The sequence below is a fragment of the Coloeus monedula genome (assembly GCF_965178545.1).
Source record: "Coloeus monedula genome assembly, chromosome: 10".
Classification (NCBI taxonomy): Eukaryota; Metazoa; Chordata; class Aves; order Passeriformes; family Corvidae; genus Coloeus; species Coloeus monedula.
In genome coordinates this window covers 11,715,187-11,741,517 of record NC_138790.1, presented here as the reverse complement: position 1 = coordinate 11,741,517, position 26,331 = coordinate 11,715,187, and the positions used below count along the sequence as shown (strand labels likewise).

Here is a 26,331-nt window from a genome sequence, read left to right as displayed (position 1 = left end):
CTGGAGTCAGGGCTTGGGTCTGGCTAATTTAGGGGCTGCTGTAGGTACTGCCTTTTAAGGCAGTAAGTGAAAAAGAGAAAGGTGCATGTTTTTAGAGAAAAGTACATCTTCTAGCAAGGTATTAAGCTGAGACCAAAGATCAGCTGCCTAAAATGTGGACAGTGGAATCTTATTGCTAGTGCAGAGGTTCAGAACAAACAGGGTAAGCACTCTTAACATGTCCAGAATAAAAGCTGTTATATGTCACCATGGGAGTTCCAATCTAAATTGAATTCAGCAATTCATTTGGGGTTACAAAAGTACAACACTGAAGCCCAGGTCTTACTTGAAGCAGTCAGGTGCAATACCAATGAACAGTTCTCAGACAAAAAATCCCCTCACCTCTATCTTCTATTGCTTTCTTTCATTTCAACATAAAATCAACCTAAGACAACTCCAGAGATAAAAGCCTCATTAACAAAGCACAAGCTTTGGTTCTGCATTGGTGCAGGTCTGTGGATGAAGCCTTAAGTCCTTCCTTTAGTATTGAGAAAATGATTAGTCACGCTTCATACCGCAGTGAAAACAGCCTGAACGGGGATATTGTTGTATGGCCTTATTACTGCAGCAATTTGAGGCAGACCACAAAGTCTCGTTTCCTGCCACTCACACATTCAGTCTGCATCCCAATAGATGCTGTGGAGATTCTGACATAAATATTACTCTAAAGCAAATTTATCTGATATAAATAATTTCTCTTTTACCCAGTCCTCATTGTTCCCTTTTCCATGCATTTCACCACCTTCGATGAAAGGCCAGTTCCTTCTGCTTTACTGTGAGATTTCATGATGTTGTGCGTCTTTAGAGGGGCACCCCAGAAGCTCTGGCAAACTTCAAAGCTGGGATGAAAACTGGTCAGTTTGCTTTTAGATCTTTTGAAATGAAGCTGTATTTTTATCTATTCCTTTGCTTCCCCAGAAGGCAGAGGTTTGGGGGGTTTCTTTTTCTAAATTCCCTTTTTTACCACCAAAAGACCTGACAGCTGGAGACAAATGTCAGTTTTAGTCTCTCAAATTAGCAGATTCTCAGGATTTGATTGTGGCCACTCACAGGTTTGCATTAAAAGCACATTGCATATGCTGCTCTTCTCCGACATTGCTTTCTACATGTTTGTGAAATGATGTAAAAAAAGATTTTGCCTTTTAGTGAGACTATAGGAGCTATTTTCAGATTAGCACTTTTAAATTAATTTCCACACTATCATTTTAAGGCTGACACTATCAGCAAAATACTATTAAATATACACATTCCTCTCCTATATTTTTTATGTCAAATAAATAAATAAATAAATAAAATATTAATATTTATATTACTAGCTTTTGACTTAACCATTTAATCTACATGTATTTGTAAAAACTAAAGTAAGTTCCCTAGCTGTATTAGCAGCTAACAAGCCACCTCTATTCCTCTGTTATAAAAAAAAATCGAATAAAATTGAAGGATTTTTATTTCTAATAAACCTCTTCAAAGAGGTTGACCTGCAGCTGAAAGTTTACTAGTCACTAAAATCATTTTTCTGTGAAGTGTCTCATTTTCTATATTAAGAGAAAAATTTCCGTAATCTGTTAATGAACACAAGGAGCTGTATTGCACTTAAAAACTGACCACCTATTTCAACACTAAACATTCCCTGCTTACTTTAAGTTAGCCTTTTGTGCTGCAATTGCAGTACTAAATGTCTCAGTAATTGCTAATTTTTCCACTTAAAAATATAACGAGTGAGCTGTCTCCAACAGTCTGAAATTGAGGACTAGTAAAAGGGCCATACTGCTTTATCTGCCTCCCAACATCTAATGGATACTTTCTGTTTACAACTCCAGTATTGTCATTTTTGCTCTTACCTGTTTCTCTCCGAAATCAAGCCCACAAAAACCACCTCATTTATGTGCCATACTCTGTCCATTCAGTATTTTGCTACCCAGCTTTAACTTCAAAATCCAGCTTTGTTAGTCCTACAAATAAATCCAGATTGCTTTTTCCTTGTAACTAAAGAGTTCTGTGTTTGCCTCTTTCAGTACTTCTCTTTCCTTTTCAGTTAACATGTAATTGGTCATTACTCTGAAGTAATAATTTTTATGGGTAATCATTACAAACAATTTTCTCCAAGCCTTTTAATGAACTCTTCATTGTGAGAGGCATGGCTGGTACATATTAAGCTTTCAACTGTAGCAATTGAAATATTCTACTGCATTCCCCCAGTCTTCCCTGGAAACAGGGTATCTGGTTTCTACACTTGCATAATTGCAAGGTTCAGTTCATTTATTCTCATTGCAAAATCAGATTTAAGCCATTTTATTCCTCATGACACCCTCTCAGTTCTCTCACTACCCATAATTAACAGTTTCTGAGCAGTCAAAAGCAGTTTATAATCACAGTTGAATTAAATAGTCAATTTTCAAAATGCAAGACTTGACACCCTGATGATTACTAGAGAAGAAACTGCATCAGAAACTCTTATCTCCATTTTGGTTAGTGAGCCTGGAGCTGATGATACTTAGCCACATTACTGATTTGCTGTATTTTTAACTGAAATGTCATTGTTTGAGCATCCCATTGCATATTATTAATGCCTTGAGAATTTTTAAATTCCCCAGATCAGTTCTGCACAGTTACTGAGAAAAAAAGAATTAGACACATTTATGAGAGCAATTAGACCTCACAAAAATATAAACTCCCTAGAATGTATTTATGCAGTGAAAATCTCACCACTCCCCACATTATTTACAGTAAAGTTTTAGTGTAGCTAGAAAAAAATAAATGTCAAAACAGACTTAAGAAAATAAATATTAAGAAACAAAGACACATGAAAAGCTCAGTGGAATTTCTCTTGGCTAAAGAGTAAGTGTTCTGTAGAAGCAGAAAAGGTAAATTTACAATATAAAGAGAAGCCAGAAGCAAAGAAAATGTCCACAGTGGTTTGTGGGGGGAAAAAAATATATTTGTTTCCTTATTTTCTCTCTGATGCCAGTTGTCCCTTGTGCCAAATCAACTCAGAAGTATTTACTCCATACTTTTGTCTTCCATCAAAGGCATATTAATGCCAGGCCTGAGTTCTTCCCAGAAAAAAGAGGGGCTTGCAAGTAAAGAAAATTGGATTTTTTACCCAATATTTTCTCAGTTAGCAATCTAAGGAGAGTCTAAAGAAAGGCATAGTAAGGTAATGATTAATTTAACTGGTATGTGACAATTCGCAGAGCCCACACACAAAATCTTCCCCAAATAAAATAGTTTCAGCATTGTCTAAATTATTACTTTGATTTGTTTCCTTATCAGTGCTGTGTCTCAGGGCAGGAGGATATTTCACCTGCCTCAAGGGCCCTCTTGCTGCTAAAGTTCAAACTTTTAGAAATTTGGATAAGCCTGTTAAAGAACCTGTTGAGGCACCAGTGCTTGAGGCAACTGACCCGAGTTCAGTGTGTTGCCATCCATTTTGTCCTGGAACTCTGAAGCCTGGCCTGCTCCTATTAATGCTTTTGAAGTAGCAGATTGTTTGTACTGGGTTTGCTGTGCTAGAGGTGCAGTGCTGCACATTCTCCCCTGTTACTGAGCCCCTTCTTGCTGGCCCTCATAAAGTCAGGAGAGAAACCATCCTGGAGAAGAAGGAGGAAGTTTTGTCCAGTTTCCAGTCCAGGACTGGAGGAACAGACTGAGATTATTTTCACCATTCCACTTCATGCTCTTTGCTTCCAGTAGAGCTAGTTTATATGTTTCAGTTCATGCTTGTTTAACCCTATAAATGCCTAGAAAGCTGTAGTACAATCACATCACAAGGATGAATAGTGCCTAAACCTGGACAGGCATCTTTCTGCTTGCTTTGTTGCCTCAGACTTATCAGTATAATGTCATTACACGTGAGCAGCCTGTGAGCTAAAATCTATCTTGCCATGTGCAGAGCAGACCATGAAGAAGCAAAACTAAAAGGCTAATTAAGGCGTGCTGCAGCTCCTACACAGGAGGCAGGGAGGAGGAGGGCTGAAAGGCACAAGGACTAAAGCACGGTGGGGTGGATGGTGGAAAACTGTGTATATGTGAGCCCTGGAGACGCTGGGCACACAGCGATCCCACTGTTGGCTGGCTTTGTGCCCAGCCACTCCACGTGCCTCAGGAGGCATGTGTGCAGGGTTTCAGGGAACGACGATCAGAACGGACATGAGAAAGCCCTGAGCTGCTGTGCAAATAATTACCTATGTACACATGCTCCGAGTTTAACAAAAACACAGAGCTTTCTTCCTCCATGGGCATCTACGTATGGCTACTGATGGGCACTGGTTTTTTGTTTGCTTCCTGTGTGAGTTTCTCCTGCACTATCTGTGTCCAGACTTTACAATCTTATCAGCTACTTTAATTACAATACTGCATTACAGTGATGTTACTCTGTGATTCTAGTGAGTTAGGACCAGGGCCAGGGAAGAAGTACTGAAAAATATCACTATAAAACAAACTTGTTATTATTATTCCTGGCAAACCTGCTTCCCTGCTCCTCCAGCCCTTCCAGAAGCTGGGACTATAACTGCTGCCATGTGTCTACAGTCACTGACCTGGTTGCTCTGGGCAGCACAGCTTGCAGCTGCCAGATCACTTTTAAGCAATGTGATGTTGTTCTCCCTGATATTGTTACCCACTGCTTGTGATGAGCTACAATCAGGCACAGACTGAAATTATTTTACCCTGTTGCAGTCATTCAGTACCAAGTGGTCTCAAACCATTTAAATGTAACAAAACTACTTTTTCCTTTCCTATTCAGTGCCTGCCAATTTTTTTCAAATAATCCAAAGTCCTACATATTATGATTGTTAGTCCTGCATTTACAATTACTGTCAGTTAGATTATGGTTGGATCATACCACGTATTAATTGAAACAAGTTTTCTACAGCCTTTGTATTTCCAAATACACAACAGTGGAAATGTTACGAAAGCATGATTGTCCTTAGAACATATCTCTCAAATTTCTTTCGTTATAAAAAGCTGTTAACAGATTAATTTGCTTTTTCATGCAGCCTTTTGCAAGCCTAAGTAAGAAAACAGAAGAAGCCAACTCTGTTTTTTCTTTGCATTTCAGGCATTGTTGCTGTCCTGTTCTGTGGAGTCACACAGGCCCATTACACCTACAACAATCTGTCACCAGATTCCAAAATGAGAACTAAACAGGTAGGGCATGGAAATAACTGATATCTTGTCTTCCACTGGTGTAAGGAATAACAGTTACTGGAATATAGCTGGATGGGATTACATTAATGCAAAGCCAGAGGCTTATGTCTTCATCAGGGGAAAGACTGGAGATTACCTGGATAAGCAAAAATATAAGAATTTAAGAATCTCTTCTTCCCAAGAGACCTGAAATATCAGACATGTATGGAGATAACAGCTTACACCAACTTCCATACAAAAATTCTTCAAAATTAAGGAAATCAAAGAGCTCTGGTAAGTAAGACAGAAGTGGTCTGACAGATTGGATCCCTGCAGATTTTTGCAAAGGGACTGTATGAAGTGCAGTCTGCCCCACAGATTTAAGCAATGACATAATTTAATTTCTGTTTCATTAAAAATGGTCATAATTAGAAAGACAGAGATTTTTTCTTTCCATTGTGTTATTTAGAGTTTAGAAAGAAATGTGAAATTTGATCATCTGGTTTGTTTGAACAAATTACTAGTACAATTGTAATTAATTTTTAAAACTTGAGGCGGTTCTCAGATCTATGGCATTCAGAGTTCAAAATACTTTTCAGCATAAGGAGTAATTTTAGACAACCCTGTCACCACCTAGATACTGTAAGAAGTCATTTAAATGCAGTTTTCTTCCCTTTTAGTGTTGACTCATATGTCCCAAGAACCCCAGGTTGTAGGAAATCTATGTCCTAGAACAAAATGGAAATACATGGTCCAATACTATAATTTTCATGACATAATATGGTGCCTTTTTCAGCAATTCCTTTCTTTTAAGTATTGGAAATTTTACATAGCAAATTTCATCACTTCTTGCACATCTCAATTTAATCAAAAATCCAATTTTCTATCAAAAACAGCTTGATAGAAAAAAAGTACTGGCCACAGTATCCGTTCAACTGTTAGAGTCTCACAGATTTTAAATCACAGAAAAGTTTCTGGTCAGTACTCCTATAATAAAGTGTTATCTATTGAACAGTATAAGTCTTTTCAATTGTATTTCTTCATACCAGCAGAGGCTGATACTTTCAGAAAGTATTCCAGCAGAGAACTAACCTTTCTCTGATAACTGTACTGTAAGAGAACATTGAAATCTATTATAGAATTGTTTCTGTTTTGCAGAAAGACTAAATTACATGTGCCACTACTCCCTTTGCACATAACTTACAATTTGAATAGAAGGTTTTTTCAGGGATTCATCTGCATGTTTTAGTGATGCCTAGCCTCCGAGGGAGACAGAAAAAGCCGAGGTTGTGATATTTTTAATCATCTATGAAGCTTTTCAGCTGCAGAATTAACTAACATTTTGTTTAAATGCATCCTGGTTTTTTTCATGCTTACTCTGTTATTCCCTCCTATTCAACAAGTGCAAAACAAAATAGTGAAAATAAACCAGATTTACCCTTGAACACACAGAAAAGAGATTATGTGTTTCTCTATGGAGCTCTGAGTTTTATGCACTCTTTCCTATTCTGTTTTTCTCTTCCACATAAGCCCTTAATCCTCGGCCTCCTTTGCGATATGGTTCAAACATTGTTGTTGAATTCCTTTGAATTCTTCTAATTTATTTTCTAATCCAAATATTATCCTTTCATATGCAGCTGTTTCAGTGAGACCTCCACTGCCTCTTTCTTCCTCTCCTTCCAAGAATTCTCTTCAAGCAAATTTAATAAGCCACACACTGGGCATTCTCATAATCATATATAACGTCAGTGCAATTTAAATGAATATTGTTGCTCACACAGTTGGCTTTGCTCCCAATCTAAGTCATTTTTGTTACTCATTACTGGCCAAAATCAAGGCTGTTCAGTTCTTTTATAGAATTATTCCAAAGCAGTCTCTCTCTTTTGTTACAGTATGACAAATCTTTCAGTAAGGAGTGCTGAAATGTAATGCACACTGACAAAAGAGTGAGTTAAGGCTGAAGCTGAAGCTAACAAAAATCATGGAAATTAGATTTAAAACTGTAAATCAGATTGCAAAAATTGTGTTAGCTGTTTTTAAACAAATAGCTTTTCTTTACTGCTCTGCATTATTTTCTTTACATTTTTTACTTGCTTTTAATATTTTATGGCTTGATGGTAAAATCCAGTATGCAGTGATAGAGAAGGTATTTCTGACCCTAGTCCCAGCTTCTACATTTCCCATAATGCATCGTCATTTGCTCTAAAAAAATAAAAAGGTTTTCTTGGGTCATTGATGTAAAATGAGGACTTATCTACAGTTCTTAAATGAGAATTTAAGAACATCCATAAAAAAGGCCTGTTAAAAGATGCCATGTAATTATTAGTCACCATGTATCCTTTATTATTCCATCAATCACTGTTTAACATTCCATGAAAGAGACATATTAGGTTTCAGGTATCTGAAACTTACAGAATCTGAAACCATAAAGCAACATTAATTATTTCAGAAATAAATGAATTATTTTGACACTGTCATAAGTAAAGTAATATAACAAAGATTTAGTGAAAATGGAAGCTTTAGATAGTTTTCATTCAATTCAATTATCCCCATTTCATTAAGTATTTATAAACATTCTGTGTGTTCTTACAGACATTTTTTAACATGGGTGATGTTCTATGGCAGTATTTTTAAGTCCTTATCCTTGACCTGACCATGGTCATCATGATTTTAACAATGAGATTGACTCTGCCCTCCATGGCAACAAGGTTAGGTCAAACAGAGCGCTCCTGAATTTCAGGCACTTAAAGTTTAATTTATCCAATGTATCTTTAGCGAAGGAGAAGATGAAGCTGCTGGGATCTGATCGAAAGCTATCTGATTCTGAGCAGCTTTCTTTAGAATTATTTACAGCTGCTATCTGACCTCACGTTAGGCTGCAGCCAGACAGTTGCTTCTAAATCTTGGGACATTACAGCTCAGATTTTTCATTAGGCTTCAGATGTACAGCTGGGTGGGTTGATTTGCTCTGCTACAAGTCAGTGGCTGGGTAGGGTGTTGTGAGATAAATAGAAATCCCTGGTTTGTTAAAAGTGGGCAGAGTGTAAATCCCTACAGGTCACCCCTAGAAAGGGATGCACTGTGTTTCCTATGGGAAGATAAGACATTCCTTGGTCTCTTTAGTCTCTGCCCTCTATCACTTTCACTCAAATGCCAAGCTAAGACGAGCACATTTTCCTAGTGGTGGAGTACTGACTAATAGCCATAAATATTATCCATCATACTTATGAGTTGAATCATTTGCTGGTTATGTTCCTTTAACTCTGGGGAACAATTGCAATGATAAGAATGGGTCAGGGCAATACCTCACTTTGGTTGAGTGTGCAAGGGTATGGAGAATTCTCTTTGCAGCCAAAATAGTGTCAGCAAGTTATAAATTCTGGAAAGGGAATTCTGAAATGCATCACCTATGGAAGAACAGTCAGGGAACTACAAGAAGACACAGGAAAGCATGTCCAGCCAACAAGGGAGTATGTAACACTCTGCCCTGCCTCCATTCATTCCCCAATCTAAGCCTTGTTCTCATGGTAACCTCTGAAACTGTTGGTGAAGGTTGCTTTCTCACATTAGATGTAGTAGCCTTTCTAATCACGCTGGAAGTTAAACAGTTACTCATCTGTTTTGCTGCTCCTGATAGCAAACCCATTAAGGGAACAGCTGCATTAGAGACAAGAGCTCCTGGCCTGATTGTTCAGCTGCACAGGGCGTGCTGTGTGCACAAGATTCCAAGTTAAGATTTCAGTGGCACTTCACCTCCAGGGTTTAACACAGGCAGGAAAATGAGGTAAAGGTACACCAAGAGAGCTCAGTGGTGCTTAACTTCTGAGTAACTTTACCAAGACATGTCTCACGAGGAGGCTTGAGCAAATCAGTTTGCACCAGAGGACTGAAAGTTCAGACTGATCTTGGGCTTTGCTCACTGATGGACATAGTACTGATTGCTTCAAATTTTAATCTCCACACTATAAAGCAGACATGATTATCTCAGATTAATAAAAGTCATCACTTTGCAGGGGAGTGGCTAATATTTCCTGGAAATCCCTGGAAAATACATGAAGCTTTCAAAATGTTCCTAGCTCATTGATGATGCAGCTACATGTTTTCCAACAAGGACGCTGGCTAAGGATCAATCAGCTGATTGCTGGATCAGAAATTAAGCTGCATTCCAAAGACACTTTTGTGTAAAAGGATTGTGGGTTTAAGCATATTAATTTATTATAATTAATCACTTTAATCAAAACAGGTTGAAAAAACAGTCATAAAACATGTTTTTAATTTGTCAAAAAACTGCAAATCAAATCATTATAGTCCCTTGTCCCTAATATGTTATAGTATAGTCTCAATATAGACTTAGAATAACAAAATCATTGAGGTAGGAAAAGATTTCCAAGGCCATCAAGTCCAATCATCAACCGAATACCACTGTGCCACATCTACTCATTTATTGAGCACTTCCAGGGGTTCTGATTCCACCACTTCCCTGGGGAGCTGTTCTATCCATGATTATAGACTCACTTTAGAAGTAAAGCAAAACAGTAGAGTAAAAGTAAAGTATGGCAATGGAGGTGTCCAAATCAACTGAAAGGGGGAAAAAAAATCAATCAGAGGAGTGTTACCTGAATGCCAACAATGTTTACTAAAAAGAGCATTATAGGACTAAAGGCAAAGAGGTGACTGAAGTCACTGTATCCAAATGAAGCACCATCACTGGGATCTGGACATTCTACTGCTTTTCTGCTGGCCTATGTATCTTGTAAACCAGTTACAAGCAGACCTACAGCCAGCACTGGAACTACAAATCTCCTATCTCTTACAGCTACATGATACTGTCTTACAGGATTCTTCCATCAGCTGTCTCTTGACAAGAAAATAAATAATGCTCTGCAAATTCTGCTTCAGCAATAGAATGATTTCTCCTGAGTTTCTTGCTAAAAGCACATGCCAGGAACTGTGGCTACTGTTGTTATCTTTCTGTGAGAGAAGGAGAGCAGCTGGGAAGAGATGACGGTGCACTACCAACACCCAAACTGCATCGATCTGGTTTGGGAGGGGTCCCACTCCAGATATCCAGCACCCACACTGTACTTGGGAGAAGCAGCCCTCTAGCTTCATTGGGAGCTGCAGCACAAAATGAAATGGTTTGGTGCCTTTATCTTAAACCCTCCACAGTCACGCTGGACATGTGTGTGCTCTGGGGCATTGGTTATGCTATTTGTGTGAGTGTTTAAAATCAAAGAGAACTGGGCTTGCTTCTATAGCACACAGCCTATACTAATTTATCTCTGGTTAATGCCTACTATTTTCTGTTATCAAACATTGGACTGTTTATAGATGATGAGTTTATACTTCTAGGAAGAAAAGTACACGCACAAATGTCAGGTTATAATGGCTCTTATAATTCAGACTCTTAATTTATAAAATATTTGATAGTATTTCTAGGCTGAGGAAAACCCTACTTATAGCAAAATGTCCTAGATTGTTAGCAAGGCAGAACTACCACAAAACATAAGGAAACACACGGATAATTCTCATCCTTTTGAAATGAGCAGCCTAATTGACAGCTGTCGTGATTCATTCAGAAACTCTACTTAGGGAAAAACTACCTTTAAGGCACTGCAAGAGGTCAGATATTTCTACACAAATGATTGGCAGAAAGAAAGACTGAGAGAAAAGTTATCTCTCAGAAAGGTTACCACTAGTACCAGATTCTAATCAGTCTTTGCATCTGTGCTGCGCAGGAGGAATCTGTTTTCTCAGCACACCACAATCACAGTGCCTACAGGAAAATTTCATACCAGAATGGGGGTTTTACTATCTTCTAAGGTGTAGAGCTGGTTGTCTGATATGAGATAATGTATTTGATGGCTAGTCCTTTGAGAGTAAACTGGAAATTCTTTTTAACTAATGCATGGCTTTCAGGTCTGGCACTCTTCAAAAATACACAAGAGACCTTTGCCTAAAGAACCCAGTAAAGCCCAAATTCTTGGTTAGCATTAAATAGGCTGCATGCACGAAGCACATTTATCCATTTAAGTGGAGACTGACCATAAAAGTTAGCTCTGATGGGCATTGTCACACAGTTCCCCTTCTGCAGCTGGAAAAAAAAAAAAAAATCCCTAATTTCCAACCTCCTTGAACTCCTGCAAGTTCAGACTCAAAAGTGATAAAGACTGAGGCTTCAGGCACTGCTTCTTAGGAAACAGCACAGGTGACCAACTAACAAGGGTCAATAGAAAAATTGAGAAGATGCTCCTTTTGATAACAAGAGTCTGAAAATCAAATAGCATTTGGGAAGATTTAGTTGTACTGGAATAGCATTAGAATAGTTTTGCCCATGTTTTAGCCAGTTTTGCTTAAAGTAAATACTTTGGAAATGAATGTCAGGGAAAGACCTTGTTCTTGTCTTCTTGCATTTCACCCAGATTTTTCCTTTTTTTTCTCCTTTTTTTTTTTTTTTTTTTTTTGAGACAAGGCCTGTAGAAAAAAATCTTCATTTTGCAGCTGTTCAAAAACACAGAAATGCCCCTATTGTTTTTCTTTTTGAGAGAAGAAAAGGATAAAAACATAAAAGGGTTGTAAGCGCAGTTTTTAAAAGAATGTCTTATGCAATATTTATCTTATGGTTATTAAGAACAGATACTGGCAATTGTAACCTATATTGGAAACAAAATAAGCCAGTCTTCTACACTTCTAAAAGTCCAAAAGCTGAGGTCTCTAGACATTAGTTATCATTACAGCTCCAGCCTAATACCCTGAAAAGAAGCAGCCCCTCATTCTTGTCCTGTGCTTTCCCTTATAAGCTCCAGTTTTCCCTCCCGAGGCACTGATGTGCTCCAGCAGTGTCACGGACGTGCTGGCTGAGCCCTGTGTTCCTGAGCATCTCTGCTGAGCCCCTGGGTCTGTTACAAACAGCCTGCCCTCATTCAGCAATTGCTTTTTTTTCTCTAATTGAATATGCACCACATCCATAGTGCTTGTAATAATTATTACCTTTAAAATGGATTGCAATTGACAGGAAGTGTATAATGAATTCCAGTTCTCTGCACAGCTATTTTCTGTGTTTAGCAGTAAAAGCTGAAGATTGGAAATGTGCCAGGTGCATTGTTTGACCAGATGTATCATAAGATCTTATGGAACCCTGTAGAACAGAGTAATGCTATAAAGAAAGCTAAAGCTGCTTACTGTATGGGCTTAACAAGAAGAATCATAACAACACAAGAAAATCTTGATTTCTGCAAAAGGAATTATACTAGCATGTCTTTCAATCTGAAATTCTTAACAAAATCCCTCATTATCTGACTGATGTTCCTGATTACTTAACCGTGCTAAAAGAATGTTAATCTGCAGTCTCTTTACATGCAACTTCCCTTAAATTTATCTGAAAATGCTGTAATTGTTTCCTCTCTTTCAGCTGTGAGCTACATGATGGATGGTAAACAGCTAGGAAACATTGCTATGAGTAAACCGATAATGGTAGACTTTATAACTCTGGTGTATCAGTAATTACCTGCATAATTTATGGTTTATATCATACATTAGCTGCTGTTCTATCCATAATACTGAAAATATTGGGTGTCCATATACAGGGATCTTGTTAAAATATTCAGCTCTATACTTCATTCTGTAGTTTCCATTTCTCTCTGTCTTTGTACACCTGCATTAGCGATTCCTTAACTGAGAATGTGCAAATGTGCTCTGGCCTCATTAATTCCCATCAAGCATGTGTCCCTTTGTCATCAGCATTTTATGAGGAATATCATATTCTAGTATCTTAAACACACACACACACAGAATAATAAAAATGTACTTTGGACCTAGGAAGAAGAGAAATTCTCTTGAAAAATGAAGAAAAAAACATTTTCCTTCATTTTGCTTAAGCGCAGAAACTGGAAAATAACATGCTCAAATGTAATTCATACCCTGAAGTAATCCAGAACTATAATGAAGCAGTATTTCTACAGAGAAGCTCATCTTGTTGAAAAATGATGTCATTTTTGATGCTGGTAGGCTAAGGAACATAATACCATATGCAAACTAGTTTCCAAATGGCTTCATTAAAGTTTTTACAATCTGTTTAAACATTAAACATTTTCTTTAAATATTAATAAAGATCTTAGATTGTTAAGGGTGTAGGTTACTCTTTACAGCACAGAATCAGATGCCAGCAGTTAGCTAACATATACCAAATGGAATGATAACCGATAGGCCGAAATCTCTTTGGCATATGGAGAAATGTGTAAGGAACTTCCGAAGTGAGACTCATGCCACAGTTTCTCTGAAACTGCCCTGAGTCACAAATGAGGCTCTGATATGTCTTGCTCTGTGCAGTGGAGTCAAACTGCTTGGGGCTGTGTGAGCTGCTGCAGAAGCCAAACGCTGCCTTGTAGAACTCTGCAGATTGTTACTGTCCCTCTTCCCACAAGAGGTTTGAAGAGCAACCTCTGAAATATTTCTCCCTACTTCAGGTAGCTAGCACTTATCTCTAGTTTTTAAGTCTGCAACCATGCAAATATCCAGCCTTGTGCCCCACATGTGGAAATCTAGTTTTGTGAAGCGAATTCCCTCTAGGTAGGTAGCCTGTGAAATCAAGCCCATCCTAATTATTGCCACCCTCCTCATCACAGCAACTGTGGAATGCATAAAGAGAAAAAGAAAACCAGAATCAGTCTAGTCCTGGGCTAGGAACATATTGTCACATCATCAACATGTAGTGCTGAAACAGAGCAGAGTGCACTTTAACATCCCATACTTGGAGTAAATATGGTTAACTTTAGTTCGAAGTATGGTTTATAAAAATCTCATGTTTTGTAAAAGTAGACAATTATTACAATTCTTTCAAACATGTAGACAGTCACAACTCCCTCACGTGAGAATTTGTGACAAGGATAAAAAATAAAGGTAGGATTCTTCCTTTAAGTCTTTCTTAATTTTTCATACAGGTAAACTAATTTAGTAAAGTTTTATATAATGAACCAAAGCCCCTTGACTTTAATGACATCTGGCTTATTCTATAAATGAGCAAGTTCTAAATATATGTAATAAGAGAGGTAAAACCACTCAGTCTTTTACTTAAAATATAGTTATGTCCTATGGTAATGATTTCCTCTGACTTGGAAACACTGATACTTTAGATTATTTTAGTACTGGATTTATCAATAAATTCTTCAGTTATGGAATAAATCTCTAGAAAAAAAAAAGTCTATTTTGTATTTCTGTGCATAGTACATTATACTGCTAAATTGGAATGCAGTAAAATTATTCAGCACATAGGTTAAAATAGTTTTTAATGTTGAGGATATTAGTAATAGGTTCCTTAATTAGCACCCTGTGTTGCCTTACACTTGCATGAGTGTGTGTCACCGTGTTCATAATTGCTCTTCCTGTGAGGCCTGTGTTTGGAAACACAATTAAGATGCTATTTCTGGCATGGTTGGAGAGGCTACGCTGGGATCTTTAGAGAGCATCGAGCATTCTGCTGCAAATGTGGACTGACCTCACCCAAAGCAGTCTGCATGGTTTGGGAGCTTTGCTAGCTTTTTACTTCATAGTTTTTTAAACAGCAATGCTTTTGCTCGCCCAGAGAGCTTTGGGACAGTGGCAGGCCTTAAGGAATCTGAACTGTTTTGTGATTCCTGACAACACCAAACTGCTGCTGACTAACATCCATTCTTGCAGTCTGAAATACATTTTGGATGTTTCTCCTTTTTAACTTAGATGATTTTTGCATGACTGCTGATTCCTCACAGTTCTCTTTCAAGGGTTATTATCTGCAAAATTCCCTACCAGCTATAAGAACTGCACAAAAGCTTTGGTCAAAACTTGTAGAAGTATGTAGGTAACACTAGAATTCTCACACAATAAGCTGCAAGAAGAAAATAAATACATGTAAATAAGGCATTATAATAGTCTAAAGCACTTGCCAGCATCCTGTCTTTTTAGTGACTGCACAGCTGTGTTTCCATTACATGATTAATGGATTTCCTACCTTCCAAAGAGGCATTTGTACCAAATGGTAGCACAGTGCAAGACATACTAAACAGCTGACTATCGCTCATCTCTTTCTCATGGTACCGTCTGTGCACATAATTAAGGGCTAAAAAGCCCTTTGTCAAAATTTTTCAGACTAAATGTCTAAATCATGACTAGGATTCAAATAAGTGCCCTATCTTTGCACATATTTGCATACCTATATACTTTAATTAACCTACAGTAATCAAATAGGATGCAAGTTTGAGGATCTTTTTCAAGCTTTTGACTTTTAATTCTGCTTCAGTCACACTTATTTGGGGGGGTATTGACCACTCTATGCCTCCAGTGAACCTGAGAAGAGTTAGGAGTGTTTGAAAATTCCAAGCAGACATTCAGCATCCTCAGAAGTACCCACTCATTTAATAACTAATACTTTTCTTGAAAAAACATTTTTCTGAGGTGCCCGATCATATGTTCCTAGTTCATCCACCTTCTGCTTTCCCACGGAATCTTACAGAAGGTATTTTTAAGATGCATTTGTATCTTTTCACTGCAGATTCTTAATCTTATATGTAAAATAGTCCCCCAAGCTCTCAGATTTAAGTACAGTTGAAGATGTATCTTAGTGTAGAATTTTTAATTTCTGCTTATTTTGCTGTGTCTTTTTTTTTTTCCCCTTTGGTGATATCAGTAAAACATCACCAGTGAGGCCACAAGTAATTTAGTAGACCTGAAAACACTGGAAATCTTTGCAATACTTTTTCGAGCAGTTCAGCAGCTTCTATTCTGTTTCATCTGGAGTCAAATTATGTCTCATTTATCACATCTCCATAGAGCACACTAGATTACAGCTTTAAGTGTAAAGGACTGTTAGATGAGAAAAGTCATGTACTCTAATACTTAGGAAAAAAGTGTGACACAGAGCACATAGCTGCTATTCATCTTTCTCAGTCTTTTTGTCCAAATGAATCATCAATTCTTGAACAGCAGCCTACATCAGGAGGCAGGGAAGCTGTTTAAAGATGACTGGAGAAATGAAACAAAAGAATTCCCCAAATTCCCACATATAAACATGTAAGAGCAGATCAGTGAACATACTAATTCAGTATCCTGCTTCAGGTACTATTACTAGAATTGCAGAGTAATTGCAAATAATTCTGCCCAGTGTAACTCCAGGGTGGCATTCTGCCAAGGTAATGTAGTTAAAAGTTGACTCATCAATAATAGGTCTTCAAGAATAACAAAAGAAGCTTAATATCATCAGGATCTCATACTACTCAACACTGTTCACAGCAAGAGCGATTGTCCAAGTGAAGATGCTCTGCCTGGGTTAGACAGTGGTAAGGCCTTGTCCCTTCCCCTCCAGCCTCTATAAACAAAGCACCGTATATACGGAAAACCCTGAACAAGTAATTGCAGCACAGAAACTAGATAAGCTGTACAGTAAAAACTCTTTTATCTTAGATTAGGCCCTGAATAAAAATAAAACAACATTGCATCAGAAAAATGCATGTGAATACTGCTACTGTTGTCTGGTTTAAGGTAAAATAGAGTTATTCCTATTTTTAGCTCTACAGCTTTATTTTTCCACAGAATTAAAGACTATGAAGGGAAACATCAATATTGGTAGCTAGAAGCTCCAATATAATTTCTATAGAACAGATGCAAAGGGGGCAAGTATTTGTCCTGTAGTGTCAGATTTGCAGTGAAACTGAAATCTCATAATCAGGAAGAAAAGACATCACAGACTTCAAGAGAACCTTTTGGTTTTATTCCTGATAGGTTAAAGGCCCCCATATAAGTCACTAATTCCTAATATGTCAAAGACTAACTGAATTTCTTTCCAACATCCAAAACTTGGCAAGGAAGGAAACTGTTTTTAAGAACACACTTCAAGAATTAGTATTAGCATATATCCTCTCAGCAAATTGAAATAAAATAAATTGCATTTAGTCCTCCTTAGAAACTGCATTGATTGTAAGAGATTAGGACTGTAGTAGCAGGTCACAGAAAAATAAAAACACACTTGAGGAGAATGAAAGGAAAAGATGAGAATGATTTTGTGTTTTAATTTTGAAAAATCAGCAGCAGTTCCTCTAATTCTAATATAAATGCAGAAATGCAAAGGATCTATTAGCTCATTGCCATTTTAAAAATAACTATATTACATTGATAACATTCCTATTTTTCCTTGGTCAGAAGAACAGTCATGTTTTATAGCAACTGAGTCTCCTTTGTTATCTCAAATTTGCTTTGGTAAAGCCACAAATTCTTTCTTTCCTCTGTTTATTTTTAAATCACTGTTCTACATAGCCCTTAACTCACAGTTTATGTCCTCACTTCCACATGATCAGTGATTTGCCACCCCAGAAAGAACCTTCCAAGAAAGTATCATTCAAATTGTTCAGAATATGTCCTTCAGCTTCATTTTCAGTGATGTTATTATTATCTTGATTTTTTTTATTCTTTTTCTTCTATACAGAGTCTATTCCCTAATTTCAGCTTCATAAGAATACTTGCTTAATCCTGGACAGCACAGGCTGTTAACAGCCTCTTCATTTTCCATTACCATCATTGCCTCTATCAGAGAATGGAAGAGGCATCAATGTTCCCAAAAATTTCCAAATTCACCCCAAACACAGTTATTCCAGTACTACCACTGTGCACTGAACAGTCAAAAGTTCTTTATATCCCTTCAAACAATTTTCCAGCTGCACTCTATTATGCCCCATCTGGAGCAGAACCCTTTCTTAATCCTTGCAGAAAACAGTCCTGCTAAAATAAACTTAGCGAGTTTGAACTGCAGAAATCCCTGAGCACATAATCTTGATATAACAGAGCACTGGGGTACTCCTTCTTTTGTGCCTGCAACATCTCAGTTCAGGAATTTAAGATAAATAAGCACTTTGAAAATTTTTTTTTCTAGTTTCTGGACCAAAGAAGAACTTGGCTGACAAGCTGTAGGAGCAGCAACACCATCCCCTCTCTTTGGGGGGACCTTCTGTTCAGCGGTCATTCCGGGGTTATTTTTAGGCACCATTTAAGGTGCTGTATAATAGCAGAAGTCGGTTGTGCTGCAGGAAAAGGAGAGACTGACCTGAAAAGGTTCCCTCTCTTTCAAACAGAGCCATGTTTGAAAAAACACAGCTTTGCAGAAATCCCCTTTCCTAAGCAACTTAGCAAGACTAATAATCTAGAGCTAGATCCAAATTTGATTGAAAGCAACATTTAATTTAAATTCCAAATTCTTATTTGGCTGTCCAATTTTCAACATTTTTGGTTTAAACTTCTTTTTTTAAACAAAGCCATTCAAGGCCTGTGATAAATTTAATAGTAGGATGTGCCTTTATATCTGAGGCCAACAGATTTGCTTTGCTGGTATCGGTCAGAAGTATATTCTGTGCCAGTATTATCCAGCTTCTCCCAAGCTGAACTTTGGTGATGGGGAGTAGATTATGCCAGAAAGAAGAAGCCATACCATGGAAATGCAAAATATTGCTGGCCTTTCCTTCCCCTTGGTGTTGCTGTCTTCTTTTGTATCTTTTTCCTTTCCTAGTTCATCCTCAGGCCTTATGAATCCTTTAAACCTCCCAGATCTATAGGGAAATAGAAAGTTATTGTGTGCCTTCGATAAATCTGTTGGGGTGAAATTCATTTAATTCAGTAGCAAAGCTGACTGATAAAAAAGGCCAAAATTTTTCCCCAGGGCATTAAAGATCTTGTAAGAATTTCTCTCTGCTAGAGTGTTTGCAAGTTTAGAGTCAGATATTCTTGCATGTCAAAATTAGCACCATAAACAAGTTTATATTCTGTCATGAATTTGAGTTACTTTTGCTGATCCTTTCATCTAAGCACGTTATTCAGAAATGAGAATTATAACTGTGTGCTGTGTAGATTCATTATAGCTGTATAAGATTTCAAGCAAGAGGTTCAAATCCGAACCTTTTTCCAATTGTGAAACCTCTAATCAGAAGAGAAATTAAATAAAGCAATTAGGCTATAATAAAGGCTTCTATAATCTCAGGAAAATTATGGTAGTTTGAATTCTCAATGCATTTTAATTCAAAAGAGTTAAGGAAAAGCAATTTTCATCAATTATTAATTTATCAATATCCTTGACTTCATGGAATATTTTTGATATCTGGGATCTAATTAAATAGCTTTATTCAAAGATAATAAATTTTATAACCGTCACTTAACATCAACATCCTGGGTTTTTAATAGCTCTGCCACCTTTAGATCTCTCTTAAAAGTATAATCAATTTTACATCCTAGCTTCCCAGCTCCTGTTGGACTGTGGAAACTCTCCCTGTTTTAATGCAAGAATATATCACTGTAGGGTGCACCCCCCAGACAGGTGGCATTTTCCAAGTTTTTAGCAAAATCAGTGCATCTACAGAAGGCCTGCAGGTACTTGCAAGAGGTGGATGACATTCCTGCAGCAGATATTAAATCAAGTGAATGAATACAATATTGCCATCAATGATTAAAATTCACTAAATTTTGCTGGAAGGAAGTTGTGGGTGTATTTCAGCTTCTACCCAATACCTCCATACTGGTGTTATTCCCTCAAGAGGAAGGAATGCTGTTTGCCATTCTGCTTTTACCCAGTCCTGTCATACTGACTTTATTGCCTTGAGATGGAAAAGGTTCCTTAAAATATCAGTATTTGAAAAATCTTACATTTTCCATCTCCCCAGCCACAAGGGGACTGTGGCATAGATTATGTTCATTTTCTCCTTTTGATGCTCCTTTAAGGAATTCTATTTTATTGCAGATGAGATTGATACTTAGTGTATTCCATCTTCCAGGTGCACTAATTACTTACCTAGAAAATCTCTCTAACACTCAGTGAAAATATAAGTAGTTCTAGAAAATAAATCAAGTTGCAAAAGCCATTCTGGCATTGTTTATTGCTCTAATTGGCTGGAACTTAACTGTGGGGGTGGAGGAAAGGAAGGAGAGGAAAAAAGACCATGTTTTCCTTATCTCACTGAAAAGATAAAACTAATACAGTTTTTATATCATATAAATGGTTTCACTTGAGTTAAAATAAAACATTGATGTAAGACAAACTCAGCAGTTACAGCAAGGCTTAAGGTGCAGATCACCTGGATTGATTCCTTCCTCTGCCAGTGAGAGCTGAACTGCAAGTGGCATCTTCCAAAAGAATGTCCCAGCTTAAAATAGAATTTTTGCACATCCCTCCTAGTACTTACAGCAGCTGAGAGTAATAGAAAAGCGGAGCATATTTAGTGAATGATATGTTTTTAAATACATAAATATTATGTCAATTTTAATTTAAATCTTTTGTAATAACCACTTACAGAGGAAAGTACCAAAGCAAAGCAAATACCATTTTCAGTAACTCACTGAGCTAAACACCTAAACCAAGTGCCTGGATTAGTTCTGAAGTGGTGTTTTTGTAATTAATACTCTACTCTGCAATGGGTTGACATTGGTGATTTATTACAGCTCTTACATTAAAAGTATAAGCAGATTTATAGACTTCATGGAGAGTTAGAAATGCCACATTACAAATGAGGGGTTTTAGTTTCATAACAAAAAGATGTCTTATTGCTATGTGTATATTAAAATGGTTTTCTGATATCCTTGGAAAAACTAAGGGTGGTGTATAAGCCCTTTAGGCCAATTTCATTTAGATTAGAAAGAGATTGGTTGTCTGTGTGGGTGGCAAGGGAAAAGAATTTATGGTTATAGATAAAATGCTTCCAGACACTCAGTATCCAGGACTTTAATCCTAACTTTTTCTTCCCACAAAAGTAATCCCACTTGCAAGTACATATATCCAAAATATTAAAAATTTTTCAGTGGCATTAAAGCAGACCATGGACCACATCATAGACCTGGCTTATGGCCCCTCAGACAGGAGAGGATGTCACCCAGAGGCTACTGTGTATGGTACAACTCCTTGGGTGACCTAGGAATTTTTAAATTCCCGTTCAAAGCCTATTCCTCCTACTTTTCTACTTCTCATACAAAAGATCTTGATGTCTCCTCTTTAAAATAATGACAAACATTTGACTGAAAGGCATGATAACTTGGACAAATGCTCCTATGGAAGCTGTTTCTTAACATGGTTTTCAGAAGATCTCTTTAGAACAAATTGTTTTGCTCTGAAGGGATTTGTGCTGCACAGCACTGACAGTTAAGTGCTACATGGAATCTCTCCATGGGCTCTGTGTTACTGTTGAACAAAACACAGAAACTGAACACTAAATAAAATACTGTGCTTAACTACACAAAAAAAAGTAAAGTCAGGAGAACAGTGGGTAATCTTTATGTTATACTCCCAAGTGTCATGTTCCAGGAAAAGGCATGCAGATATCACTTCTTTTATGAAAATAACTAGTTCTGAAGCAGTTGTTTTATTTAATTTTTTCTAACTCGTGGAGAGAAATTTGAATAAGTTGCAGTCAGTGAATAAATGTGTCATATGAGAGAGTGATAGACTTTTATAAAGAGAGAGCAAACTATGTGGGAAACACAGAAGATTCTGAATGAAGATAACAAGCTACTTTTACCATTTTAAGGAGCTGAATCTTTGATATGAGACTGTATCACAGTTGTGCCTGGAATAAGAAGGAGTGGAGCCTGCTCTAAATTAGCTATTGAAATAGCACCTGGATTTTTGCTACACAAAGGAAGAAAAGTAGTCTGGATTTAATCTTCTAGCAAGCAAGCAGTGCTCTGATAGAGAAGGATCAAAATACAGAGAAACTAGAGATAAGAGAAAAAAAATAACACAGTTCAGCAAAGACACACATGCACAAAAAAAACCCCACAAGCAACTCACAGAGGAAAAAATAAAAGGATTTGGATTATATTTGCTCTTGTGAAAAAAAAAAAAAAAAAGAATTTATGTCCAGCAATGCAATTCCAGCATTGGATGCATCTGACACAGATGCTGTGGCTACAAAGTGTTACATCCACTGTGAATAGAGGCCAAGGAAACCCCCAGGCCTGTGCTGTGGGACGTGACACATTCACCCAGAGAGCAAAGGAAGAATGTATTGTTCATGTTGAGTGGAAACACCCAGACCAGACAAGAATGAGGGATTTTCTTCTCTTTAGCAATCATTTACTCAAATGAGCCTGGAGGTTTGAAGTAAGATGAAGCAGGATGCATGTATTGAGTAAAAGGAGGTAAAGTTATAGGGAAATGAAAAGGATGCACTAAACCGGATTCACAAGAAATCCATAAAGATTGTATCTTGGTCAGATTGCTGGGAGACAAGGGGTGAGAAGTTTAAAACCAGCTATGCCATGAAAGCACTTCAGGCAAGAGTAAAAGCGTGCATTTAGTAAAATTGCTGAGAAAAAGTATAGAGCAAAAGCAATGATATAGCAAAAATCTGTTTTCCTCCAAAAATGTATGTTAACAGAAGTATTGAAGATACAAGAAAGGAAACTTAGTTTCAGAATCTCTGTTTCTAAAATGTATCAATAGTACATCTACTTTAAATTTTTTAGAGTCCTGAATGGTACTTTCTAAATGAAAAATGAAATATTATTCAGCTTTAAAACCTATGGAGCACTTTATCTCATCCCAACAATTAAAGTATTCAGTTGTGACTCCTCATAGCAGTATCCTTCCCTCAAAAGCTTTTAATATATACATATATATCTATTTTATAAGAGACGTAGATCCTGTCATGGCACTCCTGATACATCTTTCTATTGTTTCAAACAACGCATCAGATGACATTCCCACAAAGACATGGGATCATGTTTGCTCCCAAGTGGAAATGCAAGGATTTTTCATCATTTCTATGGGTCACAAGATCCCATACTTTGAAGTTTTTGACAACTGGTTTCTCTTATCTAAATTTAATTCAAATAATTTAAGACTGCTAACCTGCAAGTGTTTTTTGTGTTTGTTTTCATGTTGTTCAGTACTGCAGCACAAGATGAGGGCTATGGAATGTGTGCTTGGAATAATTGATGATGCTGCCATGGGGTCCAAAATATCCTCCCATATACTAATGGGTTTTATGCCACTTTGCCTCTCAAATTTGTCTTAATGATTGTGACAACTCTTATTTTTCCTTTGTTAAATTTTAGTGACTGTTACTGGATATTTATTTTTAGGACCACAAACATACTACACAAAATACATAAGCCCACTGAGGATGAATAAAACCATAGTAAGATCCATAGTAACGTTCTGGATAGTGATATATGGCTGGTTGCAGATAGACTGACAAACTTCAGTCCTAACTCTGCATCAGGATTTGTTGGCGTAGAATCCTGAGCTCAAAAGTGACTTCAGAAGTGAAATGCCCCCTTTTTTCCTTTGTGGTTATTTGGCAGCAATGATTGATTTTTTCCAGATGTAGTTAAATAGGAAAATTTGTTTTATTAGTTTTAATATAATCAGTTGTAAATACAATCAAGAATATACCCTCAAGGCAAATAAATATTTTGGATTTGCTTGTTTTTTCACAGAAGAAATTCTACCCTAATAATGTATTTTAAGCTTATTTTATAATACCTTTAAATGATATTTTAAATAGTTTGGGTTGAAACGAGTTTTGTATTGATGTCCATACAGTGCAATAAGAGTTTCCATCTGCAGGATAATATTCATGGTAGTAAGAAAGACCGTGCTATATTTTAAAGGGACACCTTAAAAGTCCATTAAGGATTTTTTTTCTCTCTCTAGGCATTAGTGTACCCATAACCCAGGACTGCATCATGTACAGCCACTTGTATAACCAGGAGCCATTTCCCAGGCTCACCCCTGTAAACATGAGTGAAACTAAATTCCCCCAGCTTCCTTGCAGTTTGAATTGAAGTTCATATAACTTACTTGCTGTTCATGTATTTTACCAGCTGTCTATGTCAAGCTTACATATACAGAGAAAAACATGCAAGCAACTATGATTTTTAAGGCTAAAAGGCACCTTGTTATACTGTATAGCAAATTAGGTGGGTTTAAAATCCACCCTTGAAGTAGCACCAACTTCTATTCCATTCATCTAAACAGTTCTGTATTCCAAGGGAACCTGGGATATTCAGTACTTTGTTATAGACGTGAATCATAATTATGTTCTTTCTCTCTCATTTAAGTTGTTCGAGTTCATGAATTTTTTGGCTGAGAATGTCATCTTCTGCTACATGGGACTCGCACTATTTACATTTCAAAATCACATCTTCAATCCTCTTTTTATATTTGGTGCACTTGTATCCTTTGCTTTAAAGAAGTATGTATCTCTGCACGTGTGTGTATATATATATATATATATATATATAAAGAATGCATGTTCTGTGTGAAAAAAGTCAACAAGCAAACCAATCAGTTCCTGGAATACTAAAAATCAGTATTTTGTCAATTCCAAGTAAAATCATCTGTTACATATATCCTAATCATTGCCCCAATGCATGTAAGCACATGTTCTTTGTACAGTTGCTGTTTTGCTCTTCTGCTACAGGCAAATATCTTTAAACAAGCTGGGGAACTTCTGCCAATGGTTTACAAGTGGGTGGGAAATTGGGATCAGTATTGGGACACATCTGTGGGGACAGATGCAACACAAAACCTTTTTTCCTGTCTGGAGCCAGAGCAGATCCACAAACTGGAGAGCTGCCTCCAGACAGATGTGTGTCATAAGCAGGACTTCCCCAAAACTACTTAAATGATATGAAGTCATTAAAAATCACACAGTTCTGCTTCGCTCAAATCCTTCCTTCTTTATGTGTGATATCTCTAGCCTATATGGAATTATTTACACCATCATGTACCTAGAGACTGGTAAAAAAAGCTCTGTGTCTTTAATTCTGCCATGGTTTCCCAACAAATCTTACTTGTACAGTGGTATAGATTCTTTTCACACTGACAATTTATGCAATGAAATTTTTTGGCTGAGAGCAGCAGCCCTCTGCTTATCACTTTTAAATGAACTATAATAGCTTTGAAAGTTGGAATCATACTGTTTACATGCAGTAACTTTTATATGCAATTTCGAAATGAATAATCAGGACTGCACCAGAGTTCCCTTGGCTACAGGTTGGGCTGGGTGGCAACAAGGACCCAAGAGCTCACTGTGTCCCCAGCCCTGTCCTGGCATGGGGAGGCAGCAGGAGCAGCACCCTGGGTGGGGCTGAGCTGCAGAGCAGTGCAGGGACCTGGCTCTATCCCTCCTGTCTCTGAGAGCCAGCAGCCTGCAGAGGGGCTGCCCAAGCAGGGGCAGGAGAACTGCATGCTCCTAGTGCCAGTTCTGCCAAGCCATGGAGCTTCAGGGAGCTCCTGGTGCAGCTGATAGGCTACAGACATCACCTCTCAAACATTTCTTCTGTCCTCCAGTCCACAGCATGTCTCAGACTGGGAGCATCATATTGGAGCCCTGAGAGCCACAAGACAAGGGGAGGGCAAAAATGTGCAAAATGTGCAAAAAGCATATATATTCTTTAAATCTGATAATGGCCTCATGTTTCTAATTGAGGCAACTTTTGTGATAGTTCCATAGAGGAGTAATAAAGAACTTCATCAGAAGAATCTCCACAGAGAAGGGGAAGAAAAAGCAAAACGTGCTGGGTATAGACAATATGAATTGCCAGGAAACAAGGAAGTAATAATCAGGTCTAAAAGCACATTTATTCTCTGCAAATTCCTGCTCAAGGAGACAATGCTGTCTCTGCTATTGATGATGGGCATTTTCCTGAAGGGCTGAAGATGAAGTCACATGTGACACTAATGTGATGAGTAGAAGTAGAGTGATTGAAGTGAGATATATTATGATTAATATAAAACGAGGATGTCTGGGGAAGGCAAATCTCTGCCACTTCACAGTTTTATTGGAAGCAGAAGGACATGGCACGTAAAAATGAAAGACAATAATACCATATTTCTTTAATTACAATTTATAAACAATTTTAGAGAAATATTTGGATTAAGTTAATTCTGGTTTTGTCAGTAGTTTGTCGACTATTTTCCTCAACATCTTACATTTTAGGTGGCAGTTTTTGTAGCAAGAGCTTCCAACATATACCCACTTTCTTTCCTTTTGAATTTGGGTCGAAAACAAAAGATTCCCAGGAACTTTCAGCACATGATGATGTTTTCAGGTAAGAGCTATTTTGGTATTTTTGGTATTTTTCCTGTCCACATTTAATGACTGACAAAAATAATCATCTATCACTAGAAAAAGCCACATCTATCACAAATAATTAATT

The 26,331-nt window shown here is 37.3% G+C and overlaps 1 protein-coding gene across 1 annotated transcript in view; it reads left to right on the top strand.

The window, feature by feature from the left end:
• SLC9A9 (solute carrier family 9 member A9) overlaps window positions 1-26,331 on the top strand; it is a gene marked incomplete at both ends in the record, with an annotated part of 176,634 nt that overhangs the window by 75,124 nt on the left and 75,179 nt on the right. Inside the window, 3 exons of the mRNA XM_082287798.1 lie at window positions 5,099-5,187; window positions 24,229-24,342; window positions 26,112-26,223. Of these exons, the coding sequence (XP_082143924.1) occupies window positions 5,099-5,187; window positions 24,229-24,342; window positions 26,112-26,223 (315 nt within the window). The remainder of the gene's footprint in view (window positions 1-5,098; window positions 5,188-24,228; window positions 24,343-26,111; window positions 26,224-26,331) is intronic.